Consider the following 14,423-nt stretch of genomic DNA (forward strand, 5'->3'; position numbering starts at 1 on the left):
GAATTGTTGTTCGATGAATTGCCTTCGATGAATTGTCTTTCGGTAAACTGTTTTTCGATGAACTCTCCGGATACCGAGGCAGCCTCGTGAATTATTAGTAATTTTCTCGAAGAGAGAAAATTAACAAATAATGTTCACCCTAAAACATTCGTTTCAGGGTGAACATGAGTGTGCTAAATATAGAAACGATGAAACAATTTAATGTTACGATTTTCTCTGTGGAAATATTTCAAACACCAATTGTAAATAGGAATTTCGATTTATTTAAATTAATTATTTTTTACATAAGAATCAACTACTACAAAATCTTTTGATTAGCTAATCGGTGTCAGTCTATCCGCCGTAATATTCCAGATTTGCCGTCAAGTATTACCGTATCTCCTGAAATAAATTAAAAAAAAAGTTATTACATCTTACCAATAGTCAGAAAAGTCATCATAAATAACTGGGTTCAACCAAATTAGAAATAGAAGGAAATATCATATGCAGTAATATAGGTATCAATATTTTTCAATCACATAAAAATATCTCAAATATAATCCGCACAAAAAAAATTTTTGAGCGAACCAAATCAGTTTTTAAAAACTGGAGTTTCAAATCGTATTCCTATGAACCCTTCCAGTTTTTCATTTACGTAAACCCTTTAATTTGACAAATTTCCACAGATAATCATATATCTGAAGTTTAATTTTAATAGGAATAGCAGTTTGACAACGTATGGAATGTTCTCTTGAGAAAGTAGTTTTCATTTTAATAATTGCAAGGTTTACGATGACGGAAATAGTTCACAGTTCACATTCCCGCTAAAAGCAACTAAAACAGGGTGGTGGTGGCTCCACCCCCAAATAAGCCTTGCCAGTTTATAATACTAATTATGTGCCTTTTTCTATATAATAAAGCACTTAATTTTTATGACAATGTCACTCATGAAATTTGAAACTAACAGCACCGCAATACACATGCCAGCCATGAATTAGAAACCTTCATGCATAAAGGTTTCTAATTAACGTCAACATCTCTTACGCAGCGTATATGCAAAAGACTTCATCACGCGCATCACCACGTGTTCTAGGCAAGTAATACGTCATTGTAATCGAAATTAGTCTTCATCACAATGTTAAAACCAAAGGATCTTTCCGAGTTTGATGAAGGACTTATTGTGGGTGCCCCTTTGATGGAGCCATGATTCTGTAAACAGAAAACGTGTCTGGTTTCTTAAAAGTTGAGATATTCTGGGTGTTCAATCAGAGTAAAAATAACCCCCTTGGCTTGTCTAAGAGGCGTAACTGTGATCCTAAGAGAGTCTGTCAGAAACGAAGTCGCCGTCATCTGCACTTCCTGTGTGCAGCAGTTAACAGAAGCATTTAATGAAGGCTGCTTATTAACCGCCATATAGTTGGATGCCTGCAGTCTCCAGCAAATCTTATGCTGAGGTCAGAATGGATTTGTTAATTGGCCTTTGGAGCAGCTAATTGGAACTTTGGACATTCTTCTGGGCATTTCTGGTGCTGAAGCAACAGAAATAACAGAATTGCCCATGAGGATGGATTTCTTGATTGTCTTTAGGTAGGAGATGAATGAGTGTTATCCACTGGTGTAGGACAACCGCCCCGGTGGAGGCCTGAAGTAGTTCGAAAATGTTTTTTTTTCCCCTAAAGAGGAATTTAGGGGTATGTAAAAAAATAAATAAAAATACAAAAAATATATAATTAATAAAAATATAGGATAAAATCCTTAGCTTACTCATGGTATTAATGTACTATAAAGTTACAATCTCGTGGGAGTGGGAATCACTTAAAAGAAATTCACAACCTGCAAACTTAAGTTGAAACTGAACATCTTAATCTGTTTTTCCTTAGCAACAACACCTCTCTCTCTCTCTCTCTCGGTTCCTGGTATGTATAGACTTTTTATCTGTAAGTTGGCCTACTATGGGAAGATATTCAACTGGAAATTCAGCTAACACCTGCTTGCAATAATATGAAAAATACTTCTACAATCACGTACAGCCAGATTTGTAGGATCATTCCTTTGACTCCACCACAAAATCAAAAAAAAAAAAAAAACTATGCAGCATCGTAGTTCATATATGTAGAGTTTCTTTTTATAATTTGAATTGTTCCTGAAACCTTCTTAATTTAAACAAATATAGCAAACTTGGTTTTGTTAAACTCCCTAAAATATGAGAACTAGAAATTCGTAGGTATCTCGACCAACCCATGTCTTACTAGCTTCTAGTAGAAGGCAGCACCTTTACTACCTTGTGCTCTACACTCAAGACTACTAATTTCCATTTTACTTTCCGTTATTTGTAACAATTATAATTCTACCTGTGAAAATGTCTCTGAGAGAGAGAGAGACGAAATATGGGAATAATTAACCTAGTGTTTAATTCAAATATTCCTGATGCTGTTTTCAGTTAGAATATTCACGTCGTTGTGTTCATGTTTATATTACATCTGTAACATAGTCATCATCATCATCAACATCATCATCATATTCCTGGTATATACCCTCAAGAGTGTACTAAATGAAAAATTTACATCATTACTAACTTCCTATCTACAATTTTCCTCCAACTGGGTCTATTACCTATCAAGACTCCAATATTATCAGATCTTATATTTCTGTCTCCTAAGGCACTTTTTACCATATCAATTCACCTAAATCTTGGTCTTCCTGTGGTTTTTTTCCTGCCAACCTGGCAGAGAACATTTGTTTTACTAATCGTTCCTCTCCCATTCTGCTTAAGTGACCATACCACCTGAGATTAGCTCTGGTAATGCATTCCTGGATGCTGACAATGTCAAGTTCTTTCCTAATATCCTCGTTTTTAATATGATATTGTCATTGATGCCATCTGTTCATGCCCTTAATCTTTCTCATGACTCTCATATCTCCGTCTCTAGGCTTTGGTCAAGTGTTTTACTTCTGACCCAGCTCTCAGATCCATTTCTAATTTCTCTCTTATTCCATATAACTTTATTCAGTTAACTTCCTACATTACCAGTTTTGTTGATTCTTTTGTCTATTTCCATATTTAATTTACCATCTTCATTAAAATTCGTGCCTAACTAGCTGAAATGTTTTAGTTGTTCTATAGGTTCTCCATTCACACTGCAGTTGATATTTTAAATGCTTCTGCCTATTTTCATTGTTTGTGTTTGTTATTGCTGACCTTCATACCATATCTATTAACACAATAATTCAATTTCGTCAGAGAATCTTGAAGACTTGTGGCGGATTTATTTAGAAGTATAACATTGTCCACATAAAGCAAAGAGCTGATATTAACATCTCCAATTCTGATATCAGGTTTAATACCACTTTCCTTCATAATGTGAATATAGATAATGAATAACAGAGGGGATAATTTACATCCTTGTCTGACACCAGATTTAGCATTAAACCATCTTCTTGTACTTCCTTCAATTCTAACCGCTGACTTACAACTCAAATAAAGATAAGTATTGCTTGATATACTGCCCCATTGACACCATACAACTTTAGCATTTTGAATAGCTTTTCTCTTGGAACCTCGTCATATGCCTTTTCCAAATTCACAAAACTTCAATATAGACCTGTGTTATATTCCCATGTTTTTTCTCTTTTCGTAAAGATCTTCACTTTTTGTCGTAAAGTGAAGATCTAATCCTTACACTCTCTATTTGCCCTGAATCCAGCTTGTTCTTCACCAAGCTTCCCTTCCGCAATCCTTCTCAACCGGTTCTCAAGTGTACTTGCATATATCTTACCAGGAACACTCAGTAGAGAAATATCTCTATAATTCTCACTTTCAGTTTTATTTCCCTTTTTTTTGTATATGGGTACAATGAGAGCTCTACTCCAATCATCGGGAATTCGTCCCTATGTCCAGTTCTTCTGAACTATGCAGTGCAGCCGCTGTAAGACTTTTATATCTCTATACATGAGCATTTCTGGTCGAATATCACCTACTCTTGCTGCCTTTCAACATTTCAGGATTTTGATGGATTTTTCTACTTCAAGTATGGATATATATTCCTGACTACATGCCTGGTCATTGTTTTTTACCACTGTGCTGTCATCACTGTTTGTTTCATTTAGCAATTTTTTGAAGTAATTACTCCATACATCAAGGATATGTTTTCTTCCAATTTCATGTTACCTTTACCATTTCTAACCCCTTTTACAGCAGTCTTTCCTCCATTCCTGAGTTTCTTCAACAATATCCAAAATATCGTGCCACCTTCTTGATATTTATTTTCTATCTTCTTACCAAAATCTTCCCATGAGTTTTGTTTAATTAGTTTTACACAGTGTTTAGCTTTCTTACATTTGTCTCTGTATTCTCTGAGCAAAATCTGACTTATTTGCCAGGAACTTTTGATTTGCTTTCTTCTTTTCCTTCACTGCCTCTTTAACTTCCTGTGTCCACCATGGAGATCTGATTTTTCTATCCTTGCAAACAACCTCACCACATGTCTCTCTGGCTGAATCAATCAGTGTTTTCCTCAGGGTTTGCCAATGAATCTCCAAGGTTTGGTTCCTGTTCTCAAACACTTTCATTTTTTCTTGAATAATATTTGTATATTTTAGTCTACACTTCACCTCAGAGAGCTGTTCAACTTTTATTCGCTTTAAACCTTTCCTACCTGTTCTTCTTTTCAATATGAAATTCAGTCTTATCCTGCTCAAGAATAAATAGTGATCACACCCAATTTCAAATCCATTGTACATTCTAGTGTCCTGCACCAGAGAGAAAACATCACTATCAACAATAACATAGTCAATGAGACTTTTCTTATTGATTGCCTCTTCTCACCATGTGAATTTGTGCACATTTTCATGTTGGAACATGGTGTTAGCAATCACCAGTCCATGTTCTGAGCAAATATCCAACAAGTATTTGCCATTATTATTAGCTTTGCTCTTTTCTCCAAATTTTCCCAAAATATTTTGTATGTTTGACAATCATTTCCTACTCTGCTATTTAGATCCCCAACAAGAACCAACTTTTCCTTTTTCATTGCATCAGTTTCTTTCTCTAAAGGCTCAAAAAATTCCTCCACCTCTACCTTAGTAGAACCTTCTGTGGGACTATTGTCACAAACAAGTCTCAATCTCGAATTCCCCATTCTGATATTTGCCCACATCACTCTACTTGAGATTGCATGCCATTCAAGAAGATGAGCCTCGTATTTTGTGTTGATTGCTATGGCTACTCCTTCTTTTCCTTGATTGTCATTGCCTGAATATAACATTTTGTATTTAGTACTCAGAAAGATCTCTCCAGTTTTTGTCTTTTTTTTTTCAGTCACCCCTATTATGTCGATCTAGTACTTACCTAATTCCTCAGCTAGCTCCATTTCTTTGCCATTCAGGCTTCTTATGTTGATAATATCGATCTTAAATTCTGGTGATGTTCAGTTGGGGGTGGGGGTGTAGAATTTTTTCCAGTAGCTAACTTTTCTTTGTTTTTCCTGATTCCCTGGCGAAAACAACTGGGGCCTTGTTTAACCGGGCGACGCCCCTGCCGGCATGAAATTCTGTCATGTTGTACCATCATTTTGTGTTTTGGTTTAAGCCAATAAGAATAAAATTTGGTCGGCTAAATCCTAAATTGCCAGCCCATCCTCGTTCATTCAGTATCCAGGTAGATACCTAACAGGGTGCACCACGAGAAGGTGAGGATTGGACATTAGGTCAGAAGCCCTGGTCAATTTTTCATTCCTTTAAAGGCTATATGGAGGTTTCCTCTTATTTATATAGCTTTGACCCTTAAGCACCCCTTGCTCTAGTCTACCGATTTCCATTTTACTTTCAGTTATTTCTAGTAATTATAATTCTACCTGTAAAAACTTTGAGATCTGAGAGAGAGAGAGAGAGAGAGAGAGAGACGAAATATGAGAATAATTAAACTATTGTTTAATTCAAACATTCCTGATGCTGTTTTCAGTTCGAATATTCACGTTGTTGCTTTCATGTTTCCATTAAATCTCTAACATAGTGTAGCTTTTAAATGCTTCGTGAAAATAGTTTAATATCAAAGCAGCAATATAAATGTAAAGTCAGGAAGAAACCTCACCCAAGAAACGAACTCTTGTTCCCCAAAGGTAAATCTCTTGTTCTTCACTGCCGACACTTACAGTACCCAGAAACATCCCTGCCTGATCATATCCATTCAACGCCTTCAGACATCTGTAAAAATTAAAACATGAAAAATTAAAACTTAAGGGATTACGAGATATTATCAAAACATTTCATATTATACCATACTCATCACAGGGAGAAACACGTCAATGAGATCTATTCGTAACTCTCCATTCTTTCTTATAGTATATTACTAGCCTACCTTATTTTATTGCAATATTTTCATAGTTAAAATACAATTCGCTATTCAATTTTGCACTAACGAACAGCATAATATTATTCGGATTCAAAAACAATAAAACACAAGGGAAGTTGATTATTTGAGGTCACAGTTTCATAAATACTTTATCCATTTACTCATTACCAAGACCCTTCTTTTTCTGACATTTCCTATTTACGAGTTTTGTCTGTAGTTTTATTAGTGAGTTGCTTCGTCTGTTGAATAAGATGCGATTTGTTACATAATGTTATTTATATTGAAAGTGTTTTTACGTGTGATTTCTATTAGTGTACCTGATGCTGAAGCCTTTACTTTCAACATAATAAAGTTAGTTTTGTCATTATAATTAAATTAATATTCACTTACTGCTGTACAGGTGGAAAACAAGTTTCCCAATCTTCCTCGGCCATAGCTTCAGCTAGCAACGCAGAGTCAATGTCGGTTGTGTAGTCAAAAATAGTGCAAGAAACAGTCCAGCTGGGAAAAATCATAGTTAAAATATTAGTTCTTTTCCGATTGCTTCCGGAATAATAAAATAAGAGATATTATACTTGATATGAAAACGGCTTGCAAGAAAAACAATACCTCATAATAAAAAATACTCCCAGTAAGTTTGAACTTTGCAATAATAGACACATTCAATTAATTATTTTAAAAAAATGCATTGAAAACCAAAGAAAGTACTTACATTATTGCCAGTTTGACGTGTACAAGGTTATGGTTTCCATTCTCTCTTTCATCGGTCATTTCTCTACAAAAAGAAAAACTAATATTCATTTGCAATAATAAAAATAAGAACAAGTACAGATATTCTTGAGCAGCGATCGCAACCTTTTCAGACTCGCGGACCACATTCAACTTTTATTTTTAATAATCGGAAATATTCAATCTTAAAAAACACAGAAATAATTAAAGTACGAGGTATGAACCAAGCATGAAAATGAAACTCAATGAAAACTTATCGCGTAAAAACAAAGTAAAATAGTTTGTGCATCACAATATGTATGTCTTCCTGCTTTTTTGGTAAGCATTGATGAAAGTTTTACATATCTTTAACGAAAATGAGTTCTTGAATATGTGCCAAGCCAAAATCTGGATTGTCGTCGGATGAAGTCGCCTTTGTTATCCCCACTCACGATGACTCCCAAGGTTGACTAGCGCCAAGTTGCATGGCGATATTACGAAGAATAGGTATAATTTTTTTTATTTATTATTCATATAATAAATTCATATTATTCATATAAATGTATTATTTAAATAATTCAACATACGGGCCACATGACATGTAAGTATGGTCAACCTCTTATGGGCTTTCCAAAAATACATGGTTGGGCTTCATGTGGGGCGTCGGTCCGACCCCTGTTCTGGAGTACGTATTCGAAATAAAAACGGACTGCGATTAAATCAGTCCCAGCGCTTCTATCGACAGCTAAGAAAAATTGGCTATTTTCATTGTGTACAAAACTCTCGATTCTTGTATAAATATACCATTATTAAAGAGATGCATCTGTCACACATGTTTTTCCCTAAAATAAAATATGTTAATATTCAAGAAATAATGCGCTTCAAATTACCAAATAACACTTTGAATGTTATGTTTCACGATTTTAGGCTAACACGTAAATCGTTTGTGTCATGGCAACAGAAATAGCGTCCTCTCACGGAGATAGCTTATTAAAATGTAAATGAACGGTATGATAAATGCAATCAATCTGTTAATGCACTAAGGTGTTAGATATATAACACCACAAAGGAATGATATATATATATATATATATATATATGTTAGATATATAACACCACAAAGGAATGATATATATATATATATATGTTAGATATATAACACCACAAAGGAATGATATATATATATATATATATATATTTATATATATATATATATATATATATAATTTTTATTTTTCTATTATTAATACAATAATATTATTATTATTATTTACACACGGGCAATTTACCTACAAAAATTAGTATTGGCGGGCGTTAAACAGCGTTATGCGTAGATGGTGGGTGGCGACGTTGTGCATAGATGAAAGTGTTTGTAGCGTGGACAGTGAACTGTGGAGAGTAGAGTAGAGTAGAGTGCCCTCCTGAGATTAGTCCTTGAGCGAGGTGTCAAGTAATAATAATAATTAACTTTCTCCCTTTCGTCCAACCAAATTCGTTAAATGCTTGCCCGACTTCCACCAATTATCCACCCTTTGCTTATAAACGACCACAACGTTATAAAATGAACAAAAGTTATCTTATACAGATATCCTCTCACTAATTCTATAATTGCTAGCATTTTTTAAAATAATATCATACTATTTATTAACAGGTTTATGTCTTCGTGGGGCCAAAACATTAATGAACAAGTCTCAACTTCTATCTCTGTCTCTGTTCTCTTCCAACTCACTCTTGCTATAGGGTCGATGTATTAATGATATCTACCGGAACCTATCGACCAGGATTCAGAACTGACTAATCAGATACGCTACACTTTCTTTGATATTACGCAACCATTTAGTCTGGTCACATCAGCAAAATTTTAATTCTCTTCTTCTACCATTACTACATTCTACATTTACTACTGAAATATCACTTAGATGTCATACAGTTAAAAGAAGTCCCTGATATTAAGATTATCCTCATCATCACCGGGTTTAAGGAAACAAATTATATTGCTCAGAATCTCTAGCCGTAAGAACCCACTAATACGATAAATGCACCCAATCCTTACTCAATCTCATTAAAATAACAGGAGCATTTGATTTGATGAATTACTCTCTCTTACTCTCAAACCAATAATTTGTATCTAGTTATCTCATATCCTTTATGGAAAGAGCATAGCTAGTTTTCTCCTTCTTATATAATCTTGACAAATGTATCGAAATGGACAACACTCCATTATTAATGAATTTGGCTCTTCATGTGCTGCAACTTTTTTTTGTTGTTAGTCATTTTTACTTTATTCTATTGACAGGCTGCTGCATAAATTTGAGAAAATGGGTCTAGCTTATAGAATATTAGCATGAATGTCATGCTAATATCATGCATAGAATATTAGCATGACTCTGTCAGTCAGAATGGCTGACTGACAGATATCAAAAAGTGGTATACTGGGGATCTGAGTCTGCAAGGGTTAAGGATAAGAAGAATCAAGACCTCACTAGGCAGATTCATGAGGAGTTTGGGGCAGTTTCTCGGTTTCACCAGCACCACCATCTCCCTCCGCGGCATTTGGTGTAAAGAAAGCTTCCGCACACTGCTTAAGTTTCGGTTAACTTATGACTTTAAAATCCTTTCCTTGAAGGCCTTGCAGGGCACACTGGTGACGTGGAGATGCCAACAAAGAATGACCACAGGTATTAGAAGAACCAGCATTGGTTAAACTTTTGAATAGGCTTCGACCTCTAACTTCAGCCCTTCGGGCCTGTTGTACAGCGTACTACTACGCTTTTTATAGTAAGACGTTTAATAAGTTGAAGGTTTAAGGTAATAGGAAGTTTAATAAAATAAAAGGTTTAAGGTAACAATTGGTATACCACAAGGAGCAGTACTTGGTCCACTTTTATTCAATCTGTACGTTAATGATATACAGGGAATGATATACTTTACAAGCGACATACAGCTTGCTAATGATGCAAAAGATAGGTAGGGCAATCAGAAATGCTGCTGATATGCAGAATGATTTGAATAGGCGGAATTGTGTGCATGGGAAAATGGGTGTCAGTTCAATGTCAGTAAAAGTAATTCACTTCGGCGTGATTACATATCCAATGTCGTATTATATTGATGGGATTATGCTAGAAGAAATTGATGAGGCTAAGGACCTTGGAGTGTTAATAGATAGGAAGTTGGAAGTTTAGAGGCCATAAAGCAAAGATTGCAAATGCAACTTAAAAGATAATTGCTATGCTGAAACGAATGTTCGCATCTAAGGATAAAGATGTCGTTTTGCCTCTTTACAAGACCTTGATAAGATCTCACTTGGACTATTGTGCGCAGGTCTGGTCTTCTGGTTTCCGTTGTGATTCTGATATATTGAAAAGAGTACAAAGGAAAGTGTTAAAAATGATATCAGGATTGTGGAATACTGATTATGAAGACATATGGAGAATTTGTAGACTGCAGACACTAGCACACAGGAGAAAGAGGGGTGATATGATTAAGCATTCCAATCTTCTGAAAAGGTCATTTAGGATGTCAATTGATGAAATTTTTCAATTTATGGAGGGTGGAGAAAGGACGAGAGCATCCTTGGAAGCTGAACATGAAGACCGCTAAGGAGAGGGTGAGGACTAGATTTTTCTCTCAGATGGGTGGTGCGTGATTGGAATGTTGTGAGTGCAAGCAATGTGAATGAATTCAAGAATAAGTATGATAGTATGCGTGTAGTACGTGGCTTCCCTCGATGAGTCTCTGACTGCCTGGAGGTTTCTCTTAATAATAATAATAATAATAATATATATATATTATTGAAATAACTAAATTTGAAAATTTCACACATATTGGGATCATGTTTCATTTCACGAATATTCGTATAACTTTTCAGTCAGCAACCCTCCTAAAATGAATTTTAATCAGCGATTTAAACTTATTTGATTTATTATTCTTGCAGGTTACACAGCCTCATTTCCAATAAGCTTTGCTATTACTTTTTAAGAGAATTTCAGCTGAAGGTAAATTCGCTAGTCTAATAAGATGATGAAAGGGTTTTTCTTCCGAAAACATATTTTAAAGGGAAAAAACAGATAAACCGATCGAAAGAACAGACAACTAGCATACATAGCACACCAACTTCTTATTCCTTGGCCATAATGCAAAGAAAAAAACTAATATTACGTTAAATTTTAACAGCGTGCAATTAATTTTCTTCCTATAATATATTACAGAATCTCTAATCCTAGTAACCGCATTTTTAATTTTTCTCTGATGAGCAGTTCAATAATTTTTAGAATAAAATTTGTTCTTAAAATAACACAGAATAGTCATTGCTTAGACATTAGTTGTCCTAAATAATTTTCCTCTTGGATTTTATTCGCAAAATTACGAAAAGCAAAACTTACTCGTATTAATTAATAAATTCTCCTAAAGAATGATTTTTGAAACACTGAACAAGAAATCATTCATCCAAGTTACGCATGACAACTTATAAAATTTCCGAATTGTAATTAACTCTATAATTACCTCTTGTAGAACGAATCTACACTTCTAATCTTTCTTGACATAAACATTTTAGAAATATTTTCTTCTAGGGAGGGAAGAAATTTGTATTTCTTTTTTCCTCAAGGAATTATTTTACATATGAAGAGCTATTAACTCTACACAAATAACAAATCTGTCGAATCATTGAATATTGTTTTCAAACTTAAGGTGGTGTGGTGTTCCTAAAAGCTCATTAAACTCATAAAACATAGTGACCTCTTACAAAAGCAAACAATGAAATTGTTTAATGATGTATCACTTACCACTTTGCTTCAATCTTTTTCGTAAATATATACAGTTTTTCTCCTGCTTGCATTTTCTACAAATGTTACCACGTTTATTATTCATGCAAGTTAACATCAATAATTCTGCCGCACTCCTTTATATTTCTTAAAATACGTACAGTAGCTGTTCGACACTCCATAATTTAACTACAAACAACCAGAAAAAAATTTTCATCTGCTTTATCATTCCTCCCCCCTGCTGTCTTTTGGAAGTCATCTCGCTGATAATTATGAGCCAAACCATTATCACAAGTTACCTGTAAGTGAGATGGATCTCCTTTGGCCAAGATAATCATTTATTTCAATGCTCGCATTGATTTCACTAGGTCATGGAAGATGTCCTCAGGTATCCTGGACCAAAATAACATCCCAAAGATTAGTAAATGAGCGAGGCAAAAAATGGCGTCGACCTACGGATACTGTGTTCCACAAGATCCCACAAATGTACGTTGCGATTCAAATCAGAACTAGGTGACCAAGGGAGCAATTGGAATGCTTGAATTTACTCTTCGAACCATGCTTGCACAGTTGAAGCCTTGTGCCATGATGCACTCTCTTACTAGAACCGTCGCGATCCACCGTACAACATTTTTTTCGTGTTGAGCAATATCTGTTGAAAGTGATGGAAGAACCCAATGTTGTTCATAAGAACAATTTTCCATTTCAGGATACCCTCATCCCAGATTGTTTCAGTCAACTGTTAGGTCACATTAAAAGAAAACAAACTGGACTACCATAATGTTTTGGTTCATTAGTGCGCTTTCTACAGACTTCAAATGTAATGTTGATAGGTTTTTGGTTCTCATTTCTCCTCAAATGTCTGTCCATTTCTCTTACAAGTAGTAATATATCCTAGTACAGGTTGAGTATCTTCTGGTATGTGTAATGATCACAAGAAATAAAAGATACTGTGTATCTCAGTGGAAATGCCATTTAAAACAACCTGAAGAAACAAAGAAGACTAAGTTTTATTTTCGTCTCTGGCTAGAATTTTTCGTCAACAGTTTTCAAAAAGTTTTCGAGTTGGTCGATCTTTGGCATCGTCAAGTAAAGTGTTAAGTAAGACTAAGACTCCGAAATCTTCCAAGTCAGGTACATCCTACTAGACTGGATGGATGTCAGAGAAATTCCTAATGCGCTCGCAAAAGAAACATCAGCTCAGTTGAATGATTTTTGGATACTAGTGAAGAGACATACTTTGGGAAGGAGTCAAAGTTATAAAACAGGATATGGCCAATAAGAAGAGCAAAAGACACATGAATATCGGATTCAACGTGAGATTTAATCAAAAGAAGACGGTTGGAAAAACAAAGAGACACAGGGACTGAAGATTATAAAAGATTATATAGAGAAGTCAGAACAGCCGTCAGGCAAGACATGGAAAGGTTTATACTGATAACTGTGAAGAGATAGAATTCCTGATGAGAAGGTACAATTATAATAGAATGTTTCGCGTAGTACGTGACCGAAGCAAAGCACAAATTTAAGCAAAAATTGTATTTCATCTAGGACAGAAATGAGTAGTACTAACAGAAGAACAGACAATCAAAGACAGATGGAAAGAATAATGTGAGGAACTATGGAGGAGCGCCCTCATCTGAAACGAATGCTACACGCAAGACATCATGCGTGTAGCATTCGATGAGCTCAAGACAGGAATTAGGGTAGGTGGTAGATTGATCAGTAATCTGAGGTATGCTGATGATGTACTGCTCTGTAATGACAAGGAAGAATTAGGGCATATTCTTGACAAAATTAACGAGATCCGTAAGAACAAAGGGAATTCAGTTAAATCCTAGCCAGACAAAGATTACGGTTCTCGAAGGAAATAGAAACAGCTGGAAAGGATCAGTATAACTTTAAGTCTCCTTAATGGTATTGACGGAAGAAAGCTGAAATACTTTGGACACATTGAAAAGATGGAAGGATGTCTTCTCAAAACAGTATAGAAGGTAAAGTTCCAGGAAAAAGTGAAACAGGTGAACTGACAATAAAATGGGTAGATGGTGTGTCTAAAGTGACTGATCTTCAGTGAGTTGTAGGCTCGAGAAAACCAAACAACAGGACCACGTGGCTAGGATTAGTGTTGCACATCATAGAGCATCTGAGTGATCATACGACATCTATTGATGTCAAATGACATGGATGGATGGAAGTAAGGTGGTTTTGTCCCTGAAACATGGATTTTAATCGGGAGGATGAAAAATTCATCTTTAGAAATCACACTCTTTCAAACAATCATATATTCAGTTAGGGACCACAAGATGGCGGTTATTGTCTGCCATCCTCTCCTCCCTGGATTCCTACAAAAGACATTGACTACTTTCATCCATCTGGCAGCGAGAGTCATGGGGGATGAATACCCGCTGCTTATCAGTCTTCAAAGAGTTAATTAGGACCAAATAATCTTGCCTAGTAAATTATATTTAATAAGAAATTATATTCGTTTAAATTCTCTACCATAGTAAACTAGCACAGTTTGCGGGAGAAGTATCTTCTCGAGTAGGATACTTGTATACAGAGGCTTTTAAGTTCACTTCGACTGCATCAGTATCCCACAACGCATTTTCATAGAGAAATAG

The 14,423-nt window shown here is 35.2% G+C and overlaps 1 protein-coding gene across 1 annotated transcript in view; it reads right to left on the bottom strand.

Annotated features, from left to right (window-relative positions):
• Window positions 1-317: 317 nt before the first annotated feature.
• The window catches only part of LOC150092880 (uncharacterized), a 59,620-nt gene continuing 45,514 nt past the window's right edge, over window positions 318-14,423 (bottom strand). Inside the window, exons 4-7 of the mRNA XM_090414096.1 lie at window positions 7,041-7,103; window positions 6,719-6,829; window positions 6,068-6,180; window positions 318-381 (exon numbers count right to left, since the gene is read on the bottom strand). Coding sequence (XP_090270222.1) covers window positions 329-381; window positions 6,068-6,180; window positions 6,719-6,829; window positions 7,041-7,103 — 340 coding nt within the window. The 3' untranslated portion in view covers window positions 318-328. The remainder of the gene's footprint in view (window positions 382-6,067; window positions 6,181-6,718; window positions 6,830-7,040; window positions 7,104-14,423) is intronic.

The sequence above is a fragment of the Typopeltis vanoorti genome, chromosome 24, assembly GCF_054136105.1.
Source record: "Typopeltis vanoorti isolate ZY-2024b chromosome 24, IOZ_Tvanoo_1.0, whole genome shotgun sequence".
In the NCBI taxonomy this organism is placed as follows: Eukaryota; Metazoa; Arthropoda; class Arachnida; order Uropygi; family Thelyphonidae; genus Typopeltis; species Typopeltis vanoorti.